Source organism: Sorex fumeus, unplaced genomic scaffold (genome assembly GCF_029834395.1).
Source record: "Sorex fumeus unplaced genomic scaffold, SorFum_2.1 ptg000008l, whole genome shotgun sequence".
Taxonomy (NCBI): domain Eukaryota; kingdom Metazoa; phylum Chordata; class Mammalia; order Eulipotyphla; family Soricidae; genus Sorex; species Sorex fumeus.
The window spans coordinates 74779896-74807707 of record NW_026606065.1 but is presented as its reverse complement, the minus strand read 5'-3'; the positions used below and the strand labels follow the sequence as shown (position 1 = coordinate 74807707).

The 27812-nt window shown below is 39.1% G+C and overlaps 1 protein-coding gene and 1 non-coding gene across 2 annotated transcripts in view; both read left to right on the top strand.

Moving 5' to 3' along the window:
• Positions 1-27812, top strand: part of VWA8 (von Willebrand factor A domain containing 8) — a 365156-nt gene that overhangs the window by 63505 nt on the left and 273839 nt on the right. Inside the window, exons 10-12 of the mRNA XM_056109482.1 lie at positions 4853-4984; positions 8228-8362; positions 8464-8541. Of these exons, the coding sequence (XP_055965457.1) occupies positions 4853-4984; positions 8228-8362; positions 8464-8541 (345 nt within the window). The remainder of the gene's footprint in view (positions 1-4852; positions 4985-8227; positions 8363-8463; positions 8542-27812) is intronic.
• LOC130019536 (U1 spliceosomal RNA) lies at positions 7986-8146 on the top strand. The gene has a single exon (XR_008791848.1). It is a non-coding gene; the product is annotated as a U1 spliceosomal RNA (small nuclear RNA).

The window sequence follows — 27812 nt, the reverse complement described above, 5'->3', positions numbered from 1 at the left end:
AATCACACTGTTAAATGAAAGCTTTAAGATTCTTTACTCAAAAATATTACTCATTCCATTGACTTTGCCATCTTTAATCACTGTATCACTGTATCACTGTCATCCTGTTGATCTTCTGTTTACTTGAGTGGGCACCAGTAACATCTCTGTTCCTCCCAGCCCTGAGATTTTAGCAGCCTCTTTTTATTTGTCTTTTCCCGACAATTAGAGGCTCTTCCAGGGTCAGGGAAATGAGACTTATTGTCATTACTGTATTTGGCATATTGAATACGCCACGGGGAGCTTGCCGGGCTCTGCCCATTTGGGCGGGAAATTCTTGGTAGCTTGCCAGGCTCTCTGAGAGGCATATATTTATATATTTTTCTTTATGATTTGTTTGCCCACTGTCTGAACCCCATCATATATGGTGTAGTAACAGTGGAAAGTGGGTAGGAAGTGTCTTATAATGTGTCCAGAAAGCGGCCTGGAGCGTGATGGTGGTTGGGTAGTGGAGGTCAGCTGCCAGGGCTGGGTCCCTTGGGGTGGGGAGGGCTCTCACCCGCCCCACAGATAATCTCCTCATCATGAATGAAGCCATCCCTCATCATCTGTATCAAATACTAAGTACTGTTGTATTGGAGAGGTAGCAATAAACAACAGAAAAATGTTCTGTCACAAAGCTTATTTTTTAGTGAAAGAGTTGATCAGTAAATTACTTAAATCGGTGTGTAGTGTATCAAATTGAGAATGGATGCCTTCACTAAGATGACTGCAGTATAGTTAGGAGCTGACGGAGGAAAGTGAGCCCTGTGGAGGAAAATTTCAAGGTAGAGGGAATAGCCATTGTGTAAGTCTTGAAGCATGAACACGCATGGAATAGCAAAAAGCAAAATATTATGAGGCTTAAACACACATGGGCTCAAAATAGCAAAATATGATGAGACAAAGTGAGTGAAGGAGCTGTGAGGGGATATGAGGTAAGAAGGCAAGGAAGGTCAGATTATGTGGCATTTTCAGTTAGTGGAAGAATTGCTTTCAGTGTGAATGAGGTGCAAAGTCCTTACAAGAGTTTGCTCAGAGAAGTGTCTCAAATGACTGAACATTTTAGTAAAATTTTGCAAAACATAAAAGTTTGTAGGGAAATAGTGAATGGACTGTAGTGGAAAGGTTGAGAGCAGGGAAGTGCCGGATATAAACTGTAGTAGTCATCTCAAGAGATTTTAATGACCTTGACTTGCAGGTAGTTCTGTAGCTGATTTGGTGTTTTAGTTTGAAGGTAGAATCAATATAGTCTCCTAAAGGATTGAAAAGTGTTGAGTCCAAGTTTCATGGATGAGTTTAAGCTTTTTGAACTGCATATTTGGAGTGAAGAAGTTGGAGATATAGAAGTATCTATAGTATTTATAGAAGTGACATAGAAGTGAGAACAGAAGTGAGACTAAACCCTTAATGTCACATATGTTTAGTCTAAAATCCCTTTTAGTGATTCATTGAGATGTCAAAAGGACAGTTGCATATATAAGTCAAGAGTTCAGGGAGAGAAGCTTGACTCGAAAGAAAAATTAGGGAGTTGTGAACTGAATATAGTTTGGTTTGTAGCCTGAAACTATATGAGATTATTCAACAGTGAATGTTGTTGGAAAGTACTAAATATCCATTCCTGAAGTACCCTGATCAAACTGGTCAAACAGGAAACTGAAAAATAAACTAAGGAGGAAATAATGAAATAGAAGGATAAGGAACTAATTTGTCAATGAGAATATTGTGAATTTTCCAAGAGAAGCTCTAGTAGGATGATGGGCATTTAAGCCAAAAATCAATGGATTGGATCCAGAATGAAAGTACAGTAGTAAGTTGGGCACTTGCTTTGCTTTGCTTGAGGCCGACCTGGATTCAATCCTTGGCATCCCATGTGGTCTTCCATCAGGGGTAAATTTCTGAGGGCAGAGCTAGGACCATCTTCTGAGAATTGCTGGGCATGGACGTAAGGGAAACAAAAATATCAGTGGTTCAAATAATAAATCAAAGATAAACTGAAACAGTAATTGTCTGCTAATTAAACATTTGACTGTGTACAGAAATAAAAATAGTGGGTCACTCACAGACAATGTAGAACCAGTAAATGGCTCTTTGTTTCTTGGAATTGGGTGTGGGGGGCATCTTAGAAAGGAAGATCTGTGTGAAGTACAGGCAAAAGATTTGTAGAACTCCGGCCTGGGGTAGGTAGGAAGGACAAGTCTGGATTGTGGACAGTGCCTTGATTTGGATTGATGGAAGACCGTATTTTCTTCTATGAACTGGAATAAAGTTATTATCACAAAATAAGATGGAGAAAGTAGACTTCTAGATGCTTTCTATCCACTGAAAATAAATGCAGAACTTATTTCTGCTGGGACAATTGGGAAATCTAGATGATTCTGAGGAAGAAGAATGCTTTTTGCTTATTTAAGCTTTGTTGACATTGATTGTATATAGAGTGGCCTGTATGTCATTCTGAGTGAACTATGGAGATTTGGAAGCAACCAAATAGTTACATTTTGATATTTTCCTAATGGGGCTTAATATTATAGTTGACTATAATAATTTGTTTGTGTAGAGAAGACAGTTGATTGTCTGATGATACAGGAGCATATTACCATCTAAGAAGAGTTGTAATGTTTTGTATTAGTTGTGGAGGGACTTTTGGAAAAGATCCTAGTGAGGATTATAGGTTGCATATTTGTTCAATATGCCGGAAACAAGAGAAATCAAAGAGCATTTCTCAGTGTTTAACAGCCTAAAAAGGTAAGAAGGTGAATAATTTTGTGGGACAGAGTTGGAAATTGTGAGAATAAATATGAAGACCTTGTAGACCAAGGCCTGTGTGATTTACTGTCACTGTCACTGTCCTCCCATTATTCATCAATTTGCTTGAGTGGGCCCAGTAACGTCTCCATTTTGAGACTTGTTATTACTGTGTTTGGCATATCGAATATGTCACGGGTAGCTTGCCAGGCTTTGCCGTGCAGGCGAGATACTCTCGGTAGCTTGCCGGGCTCTCTGAGAGGGGCAGAAGAATCGAACTCGGGTGGGCCATTTTGGCTGCGTGCAAGGCAAACGCCCTACCTGCTGTGCTATTGCTCCAGTCCCGTGTGATTTACATTTCTCTTTATTATAATTAGTAGTTCAATAATGTAATCCCAAAGAGAGTGTATCAGAAACATTAGTACTACTTCAGTAGTCAAGAATTCATAGGAAAAACTTATCAATGTAATATGTAAGTTAAATAAACTTCAGTTTTCTACTGTTTACTAACCTGTAGCTTATAGGATTATTTACTTTATTTTACTTTTCAATCTCCTTTTTGACTAATAGTTCTCCATTTCCTAGGTCAGCAAATAGTAATTCATTTTGAAACTCAAAATTTTTACTGTTTTATTATTGTTATAGTCATCTATTTTATTCTGAAATATTTTAGCATGGATTATTTATAAGAACATAACCAATATAGCAGCTGATTCAAGAAATTAGAGTTTATTTCTCTAATATAAAATGATACTGCTAGAGTGGATAAAAACAGCTTTAAGCTTAAATTGTGGTTGTCATAGAATGTAGTGACTCTAGTTTCTAAATTCTGATAAACTTTATTTTCTAAGCTCTATTTCATTTTGTTGCATCTCCTTTATTGTCTAGTATTGCCCTTTTTTTGCATGACATCAAAGTATCAGTATTTATTATTTATGTCATGAAAGGGTTATCTACCAAATTATGTAATGTTTGATATAAATTATATCACGGTCTCGGTCAATCACGGTCCTCCCGTTGTTCATCGATTTGCTCGAGCAGGCCTGGTAACGTCTCCATTGTGACAATTGTTACTGTGTTTGGCATATCGCATATGTCACGGGTAGCTTGCAGGCTCTTCTGTGTGGGTGAGATACTCTCGGCAGCTTGCAGGGCTCTCCGAGCGGGGTGGAGGAATCGAACTCGGGATAAATTGTATAAAATATAAAAATATTTTTATGGTAGCAGAAATGGACTTTTTAAATTTGGGAGACAGGAGAAAGTAATTTTTGGATACTAATGACACTGAAATGAATAGTTGAATTGGGTTGTTATCTTCAGAATATTGAAATTTAAGGTAATTTTCTTCCCCCAAATCTGTCATTCTGTTAAAGAAACAGTAATCTGTTTTTCTCATTGAAGTTCAACTCTTTTACTGTAGTAACAATATATAAAACTATGGTAGAGTAGGTTTTTATACCTATTTAATAATTAAAAATAAATGATTTCATGTTTTCATACTGAACTTCCATTAGTAAAGTATAGATTTAAGTACCTTTCAGTTAGTATTCTTGCTTTCATATATTTGTGTTCTCCTTGTGCATTTTTTATGTGACTACTTGGTAATAGGAGGTGGGACCTGGTATCAGGACATTGATACCTTATACACATGGAGAAAGAATCAATGTTCTTAGCCTTTTAAGTCCAATTTGACAAATATTTAGATCATATGCTGTAAATAGAATTGTACCGGATACTGTGGAAGTTTGTTCTAACGCATTGTAATCAGTGAGGCTAGCTACAGTTAAACAGCAGAACAGATTCCAGGAAGTTCTGCTTTTGTGAATCTCAGCATCAGTTGATTAAAAAAAAATCGATACAGACCTTATTTTGGTTTAGCATGTTTTCAAGATTCTAATGATCCCCTTTTAGGAAATTGGAACCTTTAATTATCAAGAAGTGTAGCTACAATATAGTCCAGAAATTAAGCAATTCCATTTTCTGTAATTTAATAAATTTTAGGAATTGTTTTTATATCACCTTTAGAAAGTGACTTAAGTAGAAAGGTATTCTAAAATGAAAAGTAAATTGCATGATTATCTTATTACAGCGTTTTGAACTTCGAGATTCAAGACACTCTACGCTTCCTAAAGAGGTTGTGAGAGTGGAAAGGATCACTGAAAACCAGGTTTCCCAAGCCCTCGTGACTATCCAGTTTGCAGACAAAGAGGTGACCATTAAGGTAATAAATAAGAGTTTCCATTTTTCTAAACTATGCCAGTTTTTATGTACTAAGCTGGATAGATTCCTTGTAAGTATTACTTGATTTTAAGATGTCACAAATATATTTCTGTATATTGAAATATCAAGAATAATATATGTTTGTGAAATGGAAGGGTTCAAGGGAAACATAGGCATAGCTTATGATCAAAAGCCAGAGTTATGGGGCTGGAAGGACAGTATAGGAGGAAAAAGCTTTGCCTTGTGTGCAGCCAATCCTGGTTCAAATTCTTGGCAGTACATATGGTTACTCCTGAGCACAGAGCTAGGAATAGTGCCTTAGCAATGCTGGGTATGGCCCCCAAATGAAACAAATGGGGGGGAGGGGGGGGGAAAAGCCCACTGTCGTGGGCCAGGGAGATGATTCAAAGTATGTGTCTGACATGCTTGAATTCCCTACCTAGTTTATATTCGGCATCATGTGGCCCCTTTACTTCAGCTTCACTGGATGTATCTGTGTTGGCCTCTGAGTTCCACCAGGCCAAAGTACTGAACTGTCTGACCACTATAACTAGGACAAGTTTCACGGGGAGTGGCTTCAGGCTCCTTTGAACACAGCTTGGAAGTCTTTTACCCCCACCAAAACCCAAAAGAACCAAAGTTGAACTTTGAGAAAAATGAAAACAAGTGATGATTAATGAAAGCATTTTGTACTCAGAGTCCTGGGTAAAAAAATAGTGTTTTCAAACATATTTTGGCAGCTGGTGAACACGCTCTTTTCAAATAAAGTTCTTTTCAACTACGTGAAACAATTAAAAGAGGAGCTATACTTTCTAGTTGAACAGTTTTTAGAGGAGGGGAATACAGTTTGGTCGTGGAGTTTCATCTGCTTCCATAGAGAAATATTTTTCGTTTAACCCTTTCTTTGAGTTCTCAAGAACACCAGGAAATTATCAGAAACTCACTCGAAAACACAGTTTGAAAAATGTTGATTTACAGAAATTATAAAGAAATGTAAGAAAAAATAAATGTCTACTTTCTTTCAAATGTCTACTTTCATGATAACTTTTCTGTTTTTTGTTATTATTAATATTAATTCATGTTGCTATATTAATTTATCAAATTAAACATTAATTATGTATGCCAAGGGCAGGCTCTGTATTAATATAAAGGTTTATTGGCCACCTACCGTATATGAGTCATATACCACTTAAGATTCCCAGTAACTCTGGAGGTAAGTTTTGTTAGATTCATTTTACATTTTAGAACAGTGAGATGTAGAAAGGGTCACCAGTTCACCTGTCATCACTAGTTAATAAATGGCACATCTGGGTACTTATAAGCAAGCTTTCAGAATTTGCCTCCCTAATACTTTGAACTTTCTCATTTTTGCTCCCTTCTACTTAGTCCTCTGTGTTCTCACCAGGATGGTTTTTCTTGAATGCGAATCTAACACTCACTTCCTAATTCACAGTATGATCAAGACCCCTGTACTCCGTAGAGCAAAGAAATCCTCCTAATAATGTTCCCATTGGATTGACTAATATGGAAGAGATAACGAGAGAAGTAGAATGGGAGGAGAAATTTTAGTCGTGGCTTCTGAGTGCTAACTTAAAATAAGGGGAAGAAGATTTGTGGACATGGATTTTAAAAATTCAGAAATCAGTAGTTCTTAGTGACTTTGTAGAGTTCCTGTCGACTGGTTTTAATTCTGTACTTACAAAAAAATTTGAAAAAATAGTTTCATTCTTAAGTCATTATAAGTAGTATGAAAATGACATAGTTCTTGAAAATATCTGATATCATGGGCCTTTAATTTAAAAGGGATTGGGGCCAGAAGGATAGTATAGTGAATGTGCTTGACCTGGGTTTTATCCCCAGCACCCCATATGGTCCCCTGAGCCTGTCAGGAGTGATCCCGAGGACAGCTGGGTCTGGTCCAAAAATAAACAAACTTTTTAATGAGATAATTGATTTTTTAAAAAATTTTATTTGATTTTTATAAAGTTGTTCACAATAGTTCTTTATAGATAATATTCAAAAACCAATCTACCACCATGCACCTTCCCACCACCATAAGAGGAAAGTATGTGAAGATTGTTGTATTTCATCCTGGAGCCATTTAAGCCCTTGTATAAGAGATTACAGGCATGTATGTTAAAACAAATACGTGCTACTTTTGGTACAGCAGAGTACCAACTAGAGTATAAGAGGTCATGCGGCTGTGAATGTGACTGCATGTTTCAGGAAGTTCTGTGATGCTCTCTTCTGGGAGCTTTCTTTTATAGTCTCTGGATCCTGGCCGTTGATGAGATTATATGGCACTGGAGGCAGTTTGTTGGTGTGACTGCCAAGCTACTGGAAAACTGGGGAACAGGGGGGAGGAGGCCCAGACCCATTCTGAGCGAGCTTGCAGATCTCCATCACGGGTCTTGCATACCTGGGTTTTTCTGTAGGTTTCCTCATAGGTAAGTCTTGTCCAAGTCTGTGGAGAGTGGCCTTGACCATGGCTGTGCAATTGAGTTCTGGAGGTGTTCAGATTCGGGGGTTCTGCTGGGGCAGGGAGGGAGACTCAATCTGCCCTCTCTGAGTTCTGAGTTCCCCCGATGAATACAGCCTGGCGTGGAGTTAGGACATTCTGGGATGATAGATTTTTAAGGTTTGGTAATGAACATCATGTATGTGTGAATAAGAAAACAGTTGCAGGGGCTGGAGCAATAGCACAGCGGGTAGGGCGTTTGCCTTGCACGTGGCCGACCCGGGTTCAATTCCCAGCATCCCATATGGTCCCCTGAGCACTGCCAGGAGTGATTCCTGAGTGCAAAGCCAGGAGTAACCCCTGAGCATCGCTGGGTGTGATCCCCCAAAAAAGCAAAAAAAAACAAACAAAAAAAAAGAAAACAGTTGTAACTCATGAAATAAAATCAAGTATATCATTGAGTTTTAAAAAGGACTAGAAATTAGTTGGGGCTTTTAAGTACATGTGCTTTCATCTACTAAATATTTTAAGAAAAAGCAGGTTTATACCTACCTGGCAGGGGAAACACCAGGCTTACGTAGTTGGTTTTCCTAGGGCGAGGCTTATGCATTGCGCTTTGGATGTGAACCCCCTGCGATTTTGCCAAATGTGGGAAACTTGACTGCATAATTTGTGGTAGTGGGGGACTGTGCTCAGATTCTCCTCTCAAAAGAAAAGCAAAGAAAAGAAAAGAGAAAAGAAAAGGAAAGAAAAAAATATATGCTTATTACCCCTTCTTAATTTTAGGTGCCAGCGGGGACCAGACCAGTGAATCAGCCTTGTGCATCTGACCATTTTGTACAGACCTTAAGCCATAAGCAGCTGCTCGCTGAAATGATGCAGTCTCACATGGTTAAGGACATATGTTTGATAGGAGGAAAGGTAAGAATGACAGCCTCACAGCATACTTTTGTTTCTGACTTTTACTGTTTTGGCTTATTCTTATTTGGCTTATTCTTGAATGACTGTGTTTCTGTTTGTAGGGCTGTGGAAAAACAGTTATCACTAAGAACTTTGCAGATACTTTAGGATATAACATAGAACCCATCATGCTCTATCAGGTATGGTATTCATTTTTTGCTCTTGAACTGAAAACATGTTTGGCCTGTCAGAAGAATTTATGGATATTTTCCCTAAGTTGTGAACTCTTAATTTTGACTTAGATTTGTTGTTGTTTATTTGTTTGCTTGTTTTTGGGCCTGGCTGTGCTCAGGGCTTAGTCTTGGCTCTGCACTCAGCAGTTGCTCCTGGAGGGCTCAGGGGTGCCAGGGATTGAACCTTGGTCAGACAAGTGCAAGGCAAATGCCCTACTCACTCTACTATCACCCAGGTCTTCTTGACTGAGATTTTTAAGGAGCTTAATATTGTTGTTGATTGCTGGAAGCAATAAAATTGGAGTGTAGTTATGATTACTTGGAACTTATGAAAGTATGTGCTAGATGAAAGTGTGTACTTATCATATATACGTCACTGTCACTGTCCTCCTGTTGTTCATCGATTTGCTCGAGTGGGCCCAGTAACGTCTCCATTGTGGTAATTGTTACTGTGTTTGGCATATCGAATACGTCATAGGTAGCTCGCCAGGCTTTGCCGTGCAGGCAAGATACTCTTGGTAGCTTGCTGGGCTCTCTGAGAGGGGTGGAGTTATCAAACTCGGGTCGGCCATGTTGGCCATTTACAAGGCAAACGCCCTACCCACTATGCTATCGCTCCAACCCATCATATATACATACCATATGTATAGTACACCATGATGGATTTTTTTTTAGATTCATTTTATATGCACACATAGGGTACATTTATTTACTTTTGTTTTCACAAGTGATGTTCAGAAGGCTTAAGACCCCTTCCAGGAATTCTTGGCCACTTTTGCCAAGTGCAAGGGCCAAGTTCAAGTTCAGTGCAAGGGCTCAAGGTGTGGTGCTGCACAGTCCTTGATAAATTACCTGGGTCACCTGGTGCTATACAGGGACCTCCAAGGCTTCACTGAATGATGCTTGGGGGCCCCTATGGTGAACAGGTCTTAGCCCCTCTACTACCAGCTTCACAAGTCCATTTCATAGTAATTTGGACTGCCAAACAAAAACCAGGAGTTGGATACAGATAGGCGTATATAGAATAGTGTTTTGTCATGGTAAAATATAGGTAACAAAATTTGCCATTTTAACAACATTTAAGATTTAACCAATGTTTAGCAGTGTCACTAGCACAAAGTACATTCACACTGTTCTATGTCCATCAATATAGTCTATTTCTTCTGTCTGTCAACACAGTCTATTTAAAATCATCCCTAACTGATGCTATGCCTGATACATAATAAATCCCTGTTCCTCCCTCTCCAGATCCTGATAAACCTCTATTGTCCCCTGTGTTCCAGTGAATTTTTCTATTCTAGATACTTCCTACTATGTAGAAATGTTCAACTTTGTTCCTTTCATATCTAGTGCTTACTTTACTTAGCATGAGGCTGTGGTATCTCCATTCTTTAGTATATATCAGAATTTCATTTTTTTTAATGACTGACTAATGTTCTGTTTCATTATATGCCACTGTCACTGTCACTGTCCTCCCATTGTTCATTGATTTGCTTGAGCAGGCCCAGTAACGTTTCCATTGGAGACTTAGTTGTTACTGTGTTTGGCATATCGAATACGTCACGGGGAGCTTGCCAGGCTCTGCCATGCGAGCGAGATACTCTCGGTAGCTTGCCTGGCTCTCCGAGAGGGGCGGAGGAATCGAACTTGGGTCAGCCATGTTGGCTGCATGCAAGGCAAACGCCCTACCGCTGTGCTATCGCTCCAGCCCCTTATTATATGCCATGTTTTCTTTATTCATATGTTGATGAATATTTATGTTGTCTTTACCTTTTTGCTGTTGTGAATAATGTAGCTATGAATATTGCTGCACACGTGTCTACATTCTAATGCAAGTTCCCTGGTTTTAATAAGAACATGCAGAGAAGTAGTATTACCAAACCATACTCTAACTCTTTAATTTTTTAAGTAGGTAGCAAGCCATTTTTTTATATAACTGAACCATTTTACATACCCACCAGCAGCTAAAGAGTGTTCTAATTCCTCCATATTTTCATCAGCACTTGTTATTTAACTGGAGTTTCTTTTTCTTTTCTTTTTCCTTTTCTTTTGTTTTGGGGGGGAGGGAGGGGCCACAACTGGTGGTGCTCTGGGCTTACTCCTGGCTCTGTGTTCAAAGATCACTTCTGGCAGGGATGAGAGAACCATGTGGGGTACAGAGAATTGAACCTGAGTTGACCCTGTGTGAGACAAGAATTCTCTCTTCAGCCTATCTGGAGTTTCTTTTTTTTTATAATAATCATCCTAATGGGGATGAAGTAGTAACTCATTGATTTGATTTGCATCTCCCTAATAACTAATAATGTTGAGATCATCTCTTCATATGATTCTTGCACATATTAAAAACTTATTTGGAGTAATGCCAGAAAAAAAGCTTCTGCCTTCATATACTTTAAATGTATATTTGCTCAGTTGTAAGAGTTTTTTCTTGATCTTAGTCATTCCACAATATGTGATTTGCAAATGTTATCTCCCATTCCATGGGTTGTTGTCACTTTTTTGATATCATCCTTTACGTATTCAGTTTTAAATTTATTTTGCCTTACTTTTCTTGGTTTCTGGGCCACACCTAGTTGTTTTCAGGGCTTAATCCTGGCTCTGTGTTCAGGGATTACTCCTGGCAGTACTTGAGGAACCATATGGGATGCCAGGGATTGAACTCAGGTCAACTGCATGAAAAGCAATTGCCTTACCTTGGAAGTTGTACAGACTTGTCTGCATGGTTAAATTTGTTCTTAAGTATTTTCTACAAATTTTGGTGGGCATGCACATACTTATTTTGATTAAAAAAACCAAACATGTATCACATCTTCATAATCTACTTATTTATCATAGACACCTAGGTTGATGGTTGATTCTATATCCTAGCCATTGTCCTTGCATCCCTGGGATGAAGCCTATTTGATTGCTGTGTGTGTCTTTTTTTAAAAAATATAATGTTATCTATCTATATCCCAAAACATTTATTTCACCTCTGTGTGTGTGTTGTGGAGGGGGTGGGAGGAGAAGACTCCCTATCAGTGCTCAGAATTCCCAGGGACTCTTTGGTAGTGCTCTGCTAACTGGGTCAGATAGTTCATGTGAGGATCCAATGATGTGGAGCTGCTTGTGTCCAGCAATGCCAGGTTCAACTAATGATGTGAAGATGACTCTTCGCATTTCACTAACCTAACCTGTTCACTGGCAGCTTTCTAATTTCTCCGGAAAACACTTTTCTACCAAATAACGGAGGGAAAAGTCCAAATCATCAGTATCTTTGTTAAACAATTAAGTTTATATTCCACTTAGAGGCCAAGGATAAATAAAAGTATAATTTTCCTTCTGTGGTGCCTTTATCTTGAAATCTTGGGCCTAAAATTTTGTTGGGATGTTTCTTTTCTTTTTTTATTCCACTTAAGTTTATTGTAGTATTACTTCAAAACTGTATACGTGGTAATTTTCTTTGCATGAAAATAAGAACTCATCATAATGAAATATGCTAATAATTTATGCATTGTCAGTTTTGCCATATGTACTATTTCAGCAGTAGATAACTGTAGTCATTTTATGCTAATTAAATACATTTTAAATACATTTTATTTGAGGTAATGCTTGTTCACAATGTTATATATGTATTCTGTGCTTATGGTGGTTTTTGGTGGACCAGTCCTAGCTTTGTTTAGGAGTCACACCTAAACAAAGCCACACCTGGCAGTTTTCAGGGCTTGTTTCTTGCTCTGCACTCCGGGATCACTTGTCTTAATACTTAGGGACTCATTTGTGGTTCTGATGTGTTGAGGATTGAACCAGGGAACCAACTGCTAGGCAAGTGCCTAGACCTCCTTAGCGTCTTTTCTGCTGTTAGGGTGGTTTTTACACCATATTTGTAGCTATCTTAACCATATGCGTAACCTATGAAAATTGTAGTCACCTCATTCTGTGGTCTATTAAACTAAGCAAGAGTATGTTATATTCATTGATTCATACCTCAGATTCCCTGGAAAATGACCTAAGGTATACTGCCATTGAAATTTTCTCTTTATTTAATATATGAAAGAATCAGGAACTGAAAAGAGATTTTCTTATATATTTTGGTGATTAGCCAAAGCTCACTAAATATTTAATTTCCATTTATTTTTCTGTTCAGTTTGTAGACAAGTAGAGAAATGCCATTAAAGTTGGTGGCAGGCCATTCGATCTCTTTCTGAGATATTAAGTAAGTGCTTTGGAATAGGTCATTTAGTCAACAATATTAATGTCTGAAAAACAGAGGGCATGTTATTTGAGAGGCATGTGCCTTTTTCATAATATTTTAGCCTTCCTTTTCATCTCTACTGTTACCTTGTGGGGGCAGGAGCAATAGTACAGCAGGTAGGGGGGTTGCCTTGCAAGTGGCAAACCTACATTGGATTCCTCCTCTTGGAGAGCCCAGCAAGCTACCAAGAGTATCCTGCTCACATAGCAGAGCCTGGCAAACTCCCCGTGGCATATTCGATATGCCAAAAACAGTAACAACAAGTCTCACAATGGAGACGTTACTGGCGCCCACTCAAGCAAATCGATGAAAAACAGGAGGACAGTGCTACAGTGCTACTGTTACCTTGTAGATTCCTGCCAGGATTAGGAAATCTGGTACAATGTTGAACAAACTGATCATTTTCTGAAATTCTTTTTTATATTTGTTTTCCTGCTCATTAATATTTAGAGAACTGTAATATAAAAATGTTTTCTGGATATCTGCACTTTGGAAGGAAATTGAGAACTATTTCAGTGATGTGTTTTGCAAATGGGTTTACTTATTTTCCTGTTTGGCATCTTTCCATGATGCTTATATTAGTCACTGTGTTGCCATTTGTAGATTTTATAAACAATTAATCAGTGGGTTTTCAAGACAGAAACCAAGTATTGAGATAATATGACTCTTTTGCTTACAATTTTGTAATTATTTGTAAAACTGATTGATCTCTGTGCTACATAGGATTTATTTTAGTAGAATTTAAGGTGGATTTGGTTTTTTTTTTAAAAGTAATATAGTTCATGTTAATGAAAAATTTCCAGATTCTAACCTGCCATTGAGTATTTAGTGGAAATAACTAACTCAACATCTGTTTTCTTAGAAGATGTGGAGATTTCCTTGTTATTTGTACATGTATAAAGCTACACTTAATCTGTGTGTTTTGCTTTATTTTTAGACTTGACTATTTTTAGAACTGGATTTTATACAAAGAAAAGGAAAAACAGTCTTAACACAAATTTGTGGCTACTCATAAAATGAGTTTTATAGTAGGTTATTAAAATCCTTAAATCATTGAAATTAAGTGTTAGACCAGATTCCTTCAATCACTTTATCTTTTTTTTTAAGTGTTGAAGCCAATGATTTTGTAACATTAAGGAAATACAAGTTTTTTTCCCTTCATAACCAGATAAGGCATAGTTCCAGATTTCTTTCCACACTATCGTAAACAGTACCAAATCTGAGATCTTTCTTCTGTTTGAGTACTGTTTATATTAAAGGCCAAGGCAATGCCAATAAAATTTTAAGCGAGTAGGTTTGAGGACTTTTAATGAAAACAATCACTGTCTAAAACATGTTGCAATTTTAGGACCATTTTTGACTGCTTTGTTAAATTTTCTCCCTATAGCTAAACTCATTTCTTACTCCCTCCTACCATTTAATCTACTTCCAGTTTATCCCAATACAGTGAACATATCTTTTATTTTATCTTTATTTTTCCTTTTGTTTTTGACTTGCTGCTTATCTCTACCTGGCTTTGAACTTTCATAAAAATTTGGAGATAATCTATTTTCTTTTCAGTGCTTTATATTCAATCCTAAAGGTTGATTTTCTACAGACATTGCAGCTCATCTTTTCTCTTTGCATTTCAATTTTGCTGTACACTCTATTTCTTCTGTTCTTCTTAGTTTGTTTCCTTTTTCCACATAGAATAGCCTTCATAGGGTATTTATATGTATACATAATTTTTGTGCCTTGGGGTGAGGAGCCATACCTAGTGTCTCAGGGCTTAAACCTGGCTCTGTGCTTAGGGATCACTCCTGGTAGTCCTTAGGGGACCACATGCATTTCTGGGGAGTGAATGTATCTAAGACCAGCCATTTGCAAGACAAGTGCCTAAACCCCTGTGCTATATCACCAGCTGATAGAATTTATTCTCAAAACAATATATGTCACCATTAATAAGAATTTTTTTAGCCACTTTATTTTCCTTTTTGGAGTCACACCCAGCAATGCTCAGGGGTTACTCCTGGTGGTGCTTGGGACACCATATGGGATGCCGGGGATTGAACCCGGGTCGGCCACGTGCAAGGCAAATGCCCTACCCGCTGTGCTATCACTCTGGCCCTGATAATAAGAATTTTTAAATGGATGAGTTGAGAACTGTTTTCACGTTCGACGTTACTAAGGCTTTTGTCTTACATCTTCAACTTTTCCCTAATTTTGACATTTCCTGTCTCTGAATACAGAGCATATTCTGAAATTTATTTCTGTTTACCACAATATAATATTTTGTTCAATATAAAAATTATATAAAATCAGGGTAAAAATAATATGAGACTGACACCCAAGGACAGTAGACACAGGACCAGGAGTATTGCTCAATGGTTGGCAGCCTGTGTCATGAGCTGGAGAAGAAGGCAATTGGAATAGAGAAGGGGTCACTAAGTCAGTGATGGTTGGAGGGATCGTTCGGGATGGGAGATATGTGCTGAAAGTAGATAAAGGACCAAATGTGACAGCCTCTCAGTATCTGTATTTCAAACCATAATGCCCAAAAGTAGAGAGAGAGTATGGGGGAAATTGTCTGCCATAGAGCCAGGGGGAGGGGTGGGTTGGAGTGGTGGTGGAAAATGTGCACTGGTGGAGGGATGGATGTTCGATCATTATATGGCTGAAACTCTAAGATGAAAGCTTTGTAACTATATCTCACAGTGGTTCAATAAATCACGGTCATGGTCACAGTCCTCCCGTTGTTCATCAATTTGCTCGAGTGGGCCCAGTAACATCTCCAACGTGAGACTTGTTACTGTGTTTGGCATAGCGAATACGTCACGGGTAGCTTGCCAGGCTCTGCCGTGCGGGCAAGATACTCTCGGTAGCTTCCTGGGCTCTCTGAGAGGGGCGGAGGAATCGAACTCGGGTCAGCCATGTTGGCTGCGTGCAAGGCAAACGTCCTACCGCTGTGCTATCGCTCTAGCCCGGTTCAATAAATAAATAAATAAATAAAATAAGTAGGTTAAAAATATCTTTTCTTGATGAAGTCATGAAATTTACATACAAGTGGTACTACATGGAAAGTATCATGCTAAGCGAAATAAATCAGAAAGCGAGGGATAGACATAAAAAGATTGCATTCATCTGGGGGGACATAAAGTAACAAAATAGGAGATTAATACCCAAGAATAGCCGAAATCAGTACCAGGAGGATTACTCCATGGCTTAGAGGTCAGCTGGGCATTCTAGGGGAAAGGGCAGCTCAGATAGAGAAGGGAGCACCAAATAAAGGGTGTTTGGAAGATCCTCCCAGGATGGGAGATGCATGTTGAAAGTAGACTATGGACCAAACATGATTGCCACTCAATGCCTCTTTTGCAGACCACAGCACCCAAAAGGTGAGAGAGAACAAAAGGGAATGCCCTGACACAGAGGCAGCTGGGATGGAGGGGTTGGGGGTGGGAGGGATACTGGGATCCATGGTGGTGGAAAATGGGCACTGGTGGAGGGATGGGTATTTGATCATTGTATAATCAAAACCCAAGCACAAAAATTTGTAAGTCTACAACTGTACCTCATGGTGTTTCACTAATAAAAATTAATAAAAGAAATATCTTTTCTCATTTCAAAGGACATTTTTATTATTTGATTACAGATTTTTGTTGATAGTCATATTGTATGAGAATCAATAACCATTTATACTATTTTGTCATAATGTATTAGATACATAAGTTATAATTCATGATTGTAACTCATATTTGTATATTTTGTAAATTCTTGCTAAATTTATAAAATTATTATTATTATGTTATACATAAAATAGTTATCTCAGTAAAGACCATCAGGGTACTAGTAATAAAGCAAGGAGCAATTGCACAGTAATGTATGAACCACAAATTACCACCCTTACTCCCCTAAGTTGCTTTATTACAGAATACGCTTTCTTAGAGACAGTGTTTATTGCTCTCTGTGAGGTATCACCTTTATTGAAAAAGGTTATCAAGCTTATGCCCAACGAATTTTAATACCATTGTAATTATTGTTGATGATCACTTCATACACTTTTTATTTTCCAAGTAATAAAATAACTGCTACACATATCATAAACCCTTATTTAGGCAGCTAATCAAATTTGTTTCCTTACCACAGCTTCGCGCGATAGCACAGTGGGTAGGGCGTTTGCCTTGCACGAGGCTGGACTGGGTTGGATTCCTCCGTCCCTCTCAGAGAGCTTGGCAAGCTACTGAGACCCACACTGCAGAGCCTGGCAAGTTCTCCATGGCATATTCAATATGCCAAAAACAGTAACAAGTCTCACAATGGAGATGACATTACTGGTTCCCGCTCCAGCAAATTGATGACCAACAGGAGGACAGTGCTACCACAGCTTCAAAATCCTTTGAAGGGAGGGTTTCCCAAGTAGTGTCCAAGAGGCCTGGCCACCCTGCCCCTCGGTTCTCAAACAGTTTCGCTGGCAGCTGAGTGCAAGGACCAGAGGATGCAGTGCTGTGGGCCATTGTAGTGCTGGGGGTTGCTCGCTGTCCCACTCTGGAGTGCTGGGGAGAACACCAAGACTGTGTTGCAGTGCTGGGTGATGGTGGGAGTGCCAGTGCTGCCGACCTAACTGGGATCAGCTGCGTGCAGGGCACATGTCCCGTGTGCACTCTCTCCAGCCCAACGTTTTCAAAGTCTTTGCATAGTGCTTATGTTTATTTTAAAATGTCACGGACTTTTTATTGTATTTTTCAGCCTCAAAAGAGAAGTGAAAGATATTACTATGTCTCTAATTATATAAATGCACAAAAGAAACAAGGGTTTTTGTTTTTGTTTTTCTTGTGAAAGTTATATGAAGTGGTAGTTTTTTTTTTTAATTTTTATTAGTGAAACACCATGAGGTACAGTTGTAGACTTGCAAATTTTTGTGCTTGGGTTTTAGTTATACAATGATCGAGTACCCATCCCTCCACCAGTGCCCATTCTCGACCACCACTAATCCCAGCATCCCTCCCACCCCCCCATCCCACCCTGCCTCTGTGGCAGGGCATTCTTTTTTGTTCTCTCTCTCCTTTTGGGTGCTATGGTTTGCAAAAGAGGCATTGAGTGGCAATCATGTTCAGTCTATATCTACTTTCAGCATGCATCTCCCATCCTGGGAGGATCCTCCCAACACCCTTTATTTGGTGCTCCCTTTTCTTTTCTTTTCTTTTTTTTTTTTGCTTTTGGGTCACACCCGGCGATGCACAGGGGTTGCTCCTGGCTCTGCACTCAGGAATCACCTCTGGCGGTGCTTAAGGGACCATATGGGATGCTGGGAATTGAACCCAGGTCAGCCTCATGCAAGGCAAACGCCCTACCCGCTGTGCTATTTATTGCTCCAGCCCCAGGTGCTCCCTTTTCTATCTGAGCTGCCTTTTCCCCTAGCATGTGCGGCTGGCCTCCAAACCATGGTGTAAACCTCCTGGTACATATCTCGGCTATTCTTGGGTGTTAGTCTCCTATTTTGTTACTTTATGTTACCCAGATGAGTGCAGTCTTTCTATGTCTGTCCCTCTCTTTCTGACTCATTTCACTTAGCATGATACTTTCCATGTAGTATGAAGTAGTAGTTTTAAAGATCATATGTAGCATGTTACTTAAAGGCCACTTGCTTGTTAACTTCCCCCCACCAAAAAAAAATCCAACAAATAACATAGTTTAAACAATAGGTCAGATTAGTAAGTGTGACCATTTATGTTGGGAAGGACTTGTGAATGTTTCTTAAAAATATAACAAAACCTTGACTAATTTTTAAAACTGGATACTCTGGAGACTTAATTCAGGATCTATTTGGAAAATGATGAATTTCTGTACTCAAACTATTCTAGTAGAGCAAATATAGCAAATATATACATACACATATATACTGTATCTACATTCTGCTATGATTTTATTCTTTTTACAGACAAAAGTTTTTTTTTTTTTTTTGCTTTTTGGGTCATACCAGGCGATGCTCAGGGGTTACTCCTGGCTTTGCACTCAGGAATCACTCCTGGCAGTACTCAGGGGACCATATGGGATGCTGGGAATCGAACCCGGGTCGGCCACATGCAAGGCAAACGCACTACCCGCTGTGCTGTCACTCCAGCCGCCAATTAAATATTTTTAAGGAGAAGCAAATATTATGGTGATATTAACTCTCAAAGTAAAATTATTATTAAAGTTGAGGAAGTTTTTTGTTAAATAGCTAGATAAAGCTGCAGATATGGTCTAGAAGGTAAGGCGCTTGCCTTGCACTTAGCCAATGCTGCTGGAACCTTGGCACTATAGCATCTGTTCCCCCCAGCATCTCCAGGAGTCACTCCTGAGCAGAGCCAGGAGTAGCCCCTGAGAAACGTCAGGTATGTTCCGGTGTCTTCCCCATTACACCACCCTTCCAAGTCAATCAGTTAACTAATAAATAACCAGATTATAAAAGTTCTAGGTTTTATGGACCAGATGATCCTCGAAAAAACTACAACTATGCCCTTATAGTAGAGGAGCAGATATAGGCAACACATGAATAAGTGTTTCCAGCTTTCTGGTGGTTTTATTAAAGGTAATCTTTATTGAGGTATAGTTCACATATAGTAAAATTCAGCCCTTTTGACAACACCTGTGATTGTGTAACCTCTATCTCAGTTGGATTCATAATATTTCTATCAGCTTAAAAAATTCCCTTTCAGCCCTTGGAAACTATTAGTCTGTTTTCCATTCCTTTCAGTTTTGCATTTTTCACAATGATTTATACATGGAATCAAACATTACTTAAACAGTTTGGTTTCTTTACTTATCTAATGCATTTGAGATTCAGATATGTAGAATGTATCAGGAGTTTGATCTTTTTAATTGCAGAGTATTTTTATTGATGTCATTCATTGTGTTTCTGCTACAGTACCTATATTTTTGATTCTCAGAAGTTCTTGTGTAAGTTATTAATACTAGTTTCCTAAACTTTCCATTCACATGTAGCCTAGATTTTGCTTACTCCCTCCAACACTGAATTGTGCTTTTTCTAATTTTCACTTTGCTCTAAAACAGTGAACCTTTTTACAAAATTTGGAATAGTCAAGTTGTGTTGTTTAATAGTATTAACTTTCATTAACTTTCACTAACCTCTCCCTCATCCCTCATCTAGCCAGAATTTTTGGTTTAGTCCTTGAAACTAATATTCTCATTTTAACTACAATTAATGCTTCGCATTTCCCCTGACTTGACATGCAGAGTGATGCATTGTGCTTTTATCTCACTGTTCTACCTATGGGTCAATTGGCCAGCCCTTCAGAACTTAGCATCATCCATTACTGCTGTCTCTTAAATTTTCTGTACATTCCCTGTTTTGATTTACCCCTTTTTTTATTTCAGTAACAACTAACCCTTATATCAGATGGAAGTTATTATTTAGTACTATATTAATTTTGGTATTATAGTAAGTCCAAGATGCCGTTAGTTGTAAGATACACAATGATTTTATGTACTATCAGAATTGTAGCAAATTATGACCTGAGATTTAATGAGCTGACTCTTTTAGATTTAATTTACATTATCTATCTCATGCATGTGAGAAAATCAAAATGTAAAAAGCAATAAATCATTGATGTATATTCTTAAACTTCTTTACCTTCAGAGGCTGACTCTTTCAAAAGCACTTTTGATTGAGAGGTGGATGTGCACATTGTTTTATAGAATATTCTTTCGTTTTTGTACTTTGGTGAGAAAAGCATGCTTTTCTGTTTATTTCCAGGATATTTTTCCAAGCCACTGACAGCTATTCTTCTGGTTTGGATACTCGTACTTTCTTGATTTTAATAGGTGTTGACAGAAATATTTTTAGGCGTAGCTATGACTCATTCTTTTCCCAAATGGTCCTGGATTTGTTGGCTAAAATATGAATGAATTATAATTGTCCTTAAGCCATAACATATAAAGACAAATTTACACATACGCAGGCAATGGCAACTAACTACTGGCTACTCTTATAAGATTCTACCCATTGAAGACATATCTGTATTTAAGGGATATTAAAGTGTAAAAAGTGGGTCTATTTGAATTTAATTTAGCAGTATCTTCCATTATCTGTAAGCCCAAGAATTTGATTACTGTCAATTTTAATTTTGACCATCTAAAGACTATATTTTAAGGGTCTTCAGTTTCTCCTTCAAAAATTACTCTAAGGGCCAAAGAGATAGTACAGTGGTAAATGTACTTGCTTTATATGTGACTGACCTTTGTTTGATCTGACACCACATGTGGTCTCACAGCACTGCCAGCTGTTATCCTTGAGCACACAGCCAGGAGTAGACCCTGATCGTGCCAGGTGTGGCCCATTAACAACTCCCCAGGGGTATAAATGTGTTAAATGTTTAAAAGGACGTGTTGTAAGTGAGAGCAGTGTAAGTAACAGGGATACCTAAGTTTGTGAGTCGAGGAAATATTTCTTTACTTTGGGGAGGGATTCTCAAACAATGCCTAGTGAGCCCAGCAACCTCTCCTGGTGATTCTCTGCCTGCCGAGCTGGAAGTTCATTGTGAGGCCCAGCAATGGGGTGCTGCTTAGGTCTGAATTGCTGAGTTGACCTGGGCTATGCCGCATTTGGGGCCTTCAAGACCACCTCCGTGGAACTCAGGGGTCTTCTGGGCTGCACCCAGCATTGCTCAGGTGACCTACCACGTGGTGCTGGATATTGAACCAGGGTTGACAGTGTGCAAGGTATGTGCCTTAACCCCCCTGGACAATCTCCCTCAAAGGAGATAGAGCCACCGATAGCTGAGAGAATGGTAGTAAAGGAAGCAGAGGTGGAGGAAAGTGTTCTGTGCCTCGTACCACCTGAGAGACACCCATAAGAGGTTGATGAAAGTCATTCTCTCAGAAGAAAGCCCAGTGAGACCCTCCTGCCATTCTTTTTTTCTTTTATTTTCATAAAGTTGGTCACAATAATTGATTACATTCACTATTTCAACACCAGTACCACCACCATTATTTTGAATTTTTCCACCACCACTCAAGCCTCTACCGCATCAACTGGCAGATGCTAGATAATTTATTTTGTACTGCTTGTTCATGATTAGCATGAGATGCTTCTGGAATTCTAAAATTTTAAATAATCAGGGTCTGGAGAGAGCTCTGCAAAGAGGTGCCCGGTTTTAAGATTCATTTGTGAGTCTCTGGACCATGGCCGTTAATGCGCCTAAGTGGCACCTGGAGGCAGTTTGTGGGCATGACAGCCAGGACCCTGTAGGGACAGGGAGATGGGAAGGAGCAGCTTGTCCTGATCCCTTGAGGATTGGAGTGTGCAGTCACTGGCCCCACGTGCCTGGGTTTTTCATTGGGTTTTGAGGTTTGCGGCTGCAGGGATTCAAAGGGCCTCCTGCCATTTCTAAAAAAAAGTTTTTCTTCTCCCTCTTCTTCCTCCAGCTCCCTTCCCCTCTGCCACACCTAGCAGGGCTCAGGGTCTCTGTGCTGGGGCATTGTGCGGTGCAGAGCCTGGGGCCCTGGTTTCATGCATGTGAAACCTGCACTCCAGCTTTTTTTTTTTTTAATTTTTATTAGTGAAGCACCATGAGGTACAGTTGTAGACTTACAATTTTTTGTGCTTGGGTTTCAGTTATACAATGATCGAGTACCCATCCCTCCACCAGTGCCCATTTTCCACCACCACGGATCCCAGTCCCCCCCCCCCCCCAATATCCCCATCCCACCCTGCCTCTGTGGCAGAGCATTCCCTTTTGTTCTCTCTCTCCTTTTGGGTGCTGTGGTTTGCACAAGAGGCATTGAGTGGCAATCATATTCGGTCCATAGTCTACTTTCAGCATGCATCTCTCATCCTGGGAGGATCCTCCCAATACCCTTTATCTGGTGCTCCCTTCTCTATCTGAGCTGCCTTTACCCCTAGTGCACTCCAGCTCTTGAGCTTTCTCCCTGGGCCAGGGCATCTCTTTACCTTTTTTTCCTGCTTTCCATAAATAATATGAACACGCCAAGCATGTTCATATTATTTATGAAACATAAGTGTATTGTCTTACAAAATGGTTTAAAAATATAGGCAGTATTATAAAATATGCTTTTTATAAAATAAAAACATTGCTTTTTCACTTGAAAAAAAATCAAGCAAGAATGAGGGGTTTGCCAAAGGCTAGTGAGATTAGTAATAAAATTATCTATATCCTCCTTAGGGGGAATAGGCCCCAAAAGAAGAGGAAAAAAATACTTTGGTTTTGAAATTCACAGTTTTGTGTAAGTACAGTATATTTCATATCTTATACTTGGATGTAAAAAACAAAAACATCCTTCTCAGTTTTATTATCTAGGTTTGTTGGGTTTTTTTCCTCTTTTTTTTCTTTTTGAGTCACACCCAGCGATGCTTAGGGGTTACTCCTGGCTCTGTACTCAGGAATTACTTCTGGTGGTGCTCGGGGGACCATGTGGGATGCTGGGAATCGAACCCGAGTCGGCCTCATGCAAGGCAAATTGCACCTGCCGTGCAATTGCTCCAGCCCCTGTTGTTGTTTGTAAATCATGATTCCTATATTCTTGGATTTTCTCTGCTTTCCCTATTTGAAAAAGAAAAGCATTTACTCAGGATTCAAATCTCTCTGAAGGGGTAGAACTTTGCTGCTAATTTGTAAGCCTGTTTTGTAGAGAAAACAGGATTTCTAAAATATTTTTTAGTGAAAGCTGCTGAGTAGAACTACAGAGATAGTTAGAAAAGGATAGACAAAGAAAGGATATTTTTCAGCAGAGCTCAGTTGAGTACCTGTTAAACCTTGAATTGAAATCAGTTGGAATTTAAGCTGGCAGAAGCTGCTAAAATCCTGATTTTTGTACTCTGGTAATACTGTTACAGGATTAACACTCTGGGACTGGGCAGATAGCCCAAGTGGCAGTACACAGGTCTAGCATGTTCATGGGGCCTGAGTGTGACCCCTGACACCACCTGGGTGGCCAGCCCAGAGCACTGTCCTGGTGAGCCCTGCCACCACTTCACTTCTTCCTCTACCAGCTGCCCTAGCTATGACCTGCATAAAAAAGGGGGGGGGAGGTTAATCTGAAGAGAAGCCTTGGCAGGCCCACTTCATGTCTTCATATGGTTCTTCCTGGTCATTTCCTGTACTTCAGCTTCAGCAGGCAGTCTGTAGGCAGGAGAGGCTTGGTGCTGCATTTTGCCCTCCTGGATGGGCAGGTAGGAGAGGGCAAGGCTCACCTGCTCCCTTCTCCATCCTGTTCCTTTCATCTTTGCAGTCTTCTTTTTTGATGTTATTTCAGGTGGAGACTTCATGTTTTTTCTTAATGGTTAACTCTGAGTTTATCAGCTCTTCCTTGTCTCCCACTTAAACCCCCTGCTGCCCAGGAAGGGGTGAGGGCGGGTGGGGAAGAGGCTAGTTCAGAAAAGGCACTTTTTGTAGTTTGAGGACAGTTCCAAAGGGACCTGTGAAGCCAGTCAAAGGACTCTTTGGGTCACACTTCTTGGCCTCCTCTCTGTCCACCTTCCTCTCCAGAGCCCGTGGTCAGTGTAACATCGGCTCTTCCAAGATCCACTAGAGCTCTAGACTTTTCCAGTGGCTCTAACCAACCATTCCTGGACTCGCTATTGAGAGCTTGGTAGAAATTGCACATGGCATATGGAGTTTTACGGTACAGACTTTTTTTTAGAACATATCAATGATATCAATTGAATGTTTGTAGACATTTATAGCAACTTCTCTCATCTCTGGCAAAAACACTAAAATGCCACTCCCACCATATTCCAGTGGTAAGGTACAATGTTTCTGCTGTGTGATGCAGAAAAATCAACTGCAGTTACTGTATTTTACACTAGATTTCTCAGACCTTATTTGTGTTCTATTGAAGAATCTACTTCTTACAAACCTCTCCTTATTTCTCCCATCTTCCTGTCTCTTTCCACTATTTTTCTACTGTTTCTAAGAATTTGACTTTTTCTTTGGGCCCAATTTATGTTTGGTTTTTGTTATGTTTATTTCACTTTGTACAGGGCTTCATGGTCCATCCATGTCACAACTGACAAGATTTTCTTCAAATGGCTGAATTGTATTCTAGTTTGCTTGTATATATAAAACCACATTTTTAAAAAATTGAATCACTTTGAGATAGTTACAAAGCTTTCATGATTGAGTTTCAGTCATACAATGATCGAATACTCATCCTTCCACAGTGTACATTTTCTTTTTTCTTTCTTTTTTTTTTTTTTTTGCTTTTTGGGTCACACCCGGTGATGCACAAGGGTTACTCCTGGCTCATGCACTCAGGAATCACTCCTCCTGGTGGTGCTCGGGGGACCATATGAGATGCTGGGAATAGAACCCGGGTCGGCCACGTGCAAGGCAAACGCCCTACCCTCTGTGCTATCACTCCAGCCCCTCGCAGTGTACATTTTCTACCACAAATGTCCCCAGTACCCCCCCCGCCCCGCCACCCCATCCGACCCCACCCACTGTCTCTGTGGCTATTTCTTTCTTACTCTCTCTCTACTTTTCGGCATTATAAAACCACATTTTCCTTATTCATCCATGGATGGATACTTAGATTGCTTCCATATCCAAGCCACTGGGAATAATACTACAGAAGATCATGAGACTTCTTCAGTTGCTTGTCTTTATTTTCTTTGGCTCTATATCCAGAAGTGTGATTGCTGGATCGTGTGGTAGTTCTATTTTTATTTGTGTTTTTCTGAACTTCCTCATTTTAATGTAAAACCTGAAAATGCTGAACTCATGGAAAAAGTAGATGGTGGTTACTAGGGATTGGTTGGTGAGGGAAATGGGGCAGTTCTATTTTTAATATTTTGAGGAACCTCCATAATACTTTACATAGCAACTGCGCCATTTTACATTTCCATTTGTGGTTTATAAGGTTTCTGTTTTCTTCAGAGCCTCACTGACATTTGGTATCTCGTTTTATTTCGAAGAGATGACATCCTAGAAGGATGAGAAAGTGTGATAAGAGCCACCTGATGTGCAGTTCACTTTGCTTTCCCTGCTGAGGAAAGTTGCTGAGCACATTTACCTTTAGTTGTTGACCATTTGTGTGCCTTCTTTGGGGAAAATGTTTCTTCAGTTCCTCAGCCCACTTTTTTAATCTAACAGATGGGTTTTTGCCTATTAAGTTGAATGACATCTCTATATTCTGGTTATTAATTCCTTGTCAAATATATGACTTGTAAATAAATGCTCTCTCATTTGCTAGTGCACCTTTGAATTTTGTTGACAGTTTTGGTTGGTGCTTTGCTTTCTTGTTTAGAAACTCTCATTTTAGTCCCCCTTTATTTTCTTTTGCTTTTGTTGCCTTTGTTTTGGTAGATATTTTTTTAAAAGGTCACCAAGACCAATAGCAACACTTTAACTACCTTTGTTTTCTTTTCATAATTTTGCAGTTTTAGGTCTTACATTCAGATTTTTTTTTAATCCATTTGAGTTGATTTTTATGCACTATGTAAGGTACGGGTTGAGTTCTGTTTTTTTGAATGTGGTTGTACAGTTTTTCTCTATACCCTTTATTGAAGATGGGGCTGGAGTGATAGCACAGCTGGTAGGGTGTTTGCCTTGCATGTGGCTGACCCTGGTTCAATTCCCAGCATCACATATGGTCCCCCTATACACCGCCAGGAGTAATTCCTGAGTAAATGGGCCTAGAGTAATCCCTGTGCATCGCCAGGTGTGACCCAAAAAGCAAAACAAAACAAAACAAAAGAGAAACACACAGCCCTTTATTGAAGAATGTGTTGTTGACTCCATTACTCTTAATTTGCTCATATATATGTGAGTTTATTTCTTGTTTCTATTCTGCTTTATGGATCTCTGTGTGTTTTATGCTAGTACCATTTTAAAAATAGATGTATAAACGATTCAAAACCAGGAAATGTGATTTTTTTCAATTATGTACTTTTTTCTTAAAATGATTTTAAATATTCAAGGTCATTTGTGGTTCTATGCAGATTTTGGGATTGCTTATTATACTTCTGTAAAATATATCATTGAAATTTTGATAGAGATTGCATTGTATCAGTAGATTGTCTAGGGTGTTGTGAATATTTAAGAACATTAGTTTTTCCAATTCAAGAAAATGAAATGGCATTACATTTTTTTCAGTTTCTTTCATTACTGTCTTTTAACTTTCAGTAATGTCAGTTGAATTTTGAAAATTTTGCATTATTTGTCAAGGACCAACTGAAATTTGACCTTTGTCAATTTTACTAATCCCTGCTCATTTAAATATTATCTTTAAATTTTCATTTGGCTCTATTTTAATGTTCTAAATTGTTAATTTCAACTTTTACTGTTATATTTACATTTTAAAAAATTCTGGAAATTATTTCAGTTATTTCAGAATGAATACGCATTAAATACCCATTAGGTGCCTGATATGATCTCAGTTAATTGTAGAAGTATTTGCTCCTTCATGCATTTGCTATGATAGAAAAGTGGCAGAATTGGAATTAAAAGCCATTTTTCAAGTATAGTCGAAGTGACGTCTGCAATTGTTTGTTCATTGTAGTACTCTTTACAATAGCCAGAATCTGGAAAAAACCTGAGTGCCCGAGAACAGATGACTGGTTAAAGAAATTTTGGTACATTTACACAATGGAGTACTATGTAGCTGTTAGAAAAGATGAAGTCATGAAATTTACATACAAGTAGTACTACATGGAAAGTATCATGTTAAGCGGAATGACTCAGAAAGAAAGGGATAGACATAGAAAGATTGCATTCATCTGGGGAATATAAAGTAACAAAATAGGAGACTAACACCCAAGAATGGCCGAGATTAGTACCAGGAATTTTACTCCATGGTTTGGAGGCCAACCACACATGCTAGGGGAAAAGGGAGCTCAGATAGAGAAGGGAGCACCCAAATAAAGGATGTTGGGAGGACCCTCCCAGGATGGGAGAAGCATGCTGAAAGTAGACTATAGACCAAACATGATTGTCACCCATTGCCTCTTTTGCAAACCACAACACCCAATAAGAGAGAGAGAACAAAAGGGAATGCCCTGCCACAG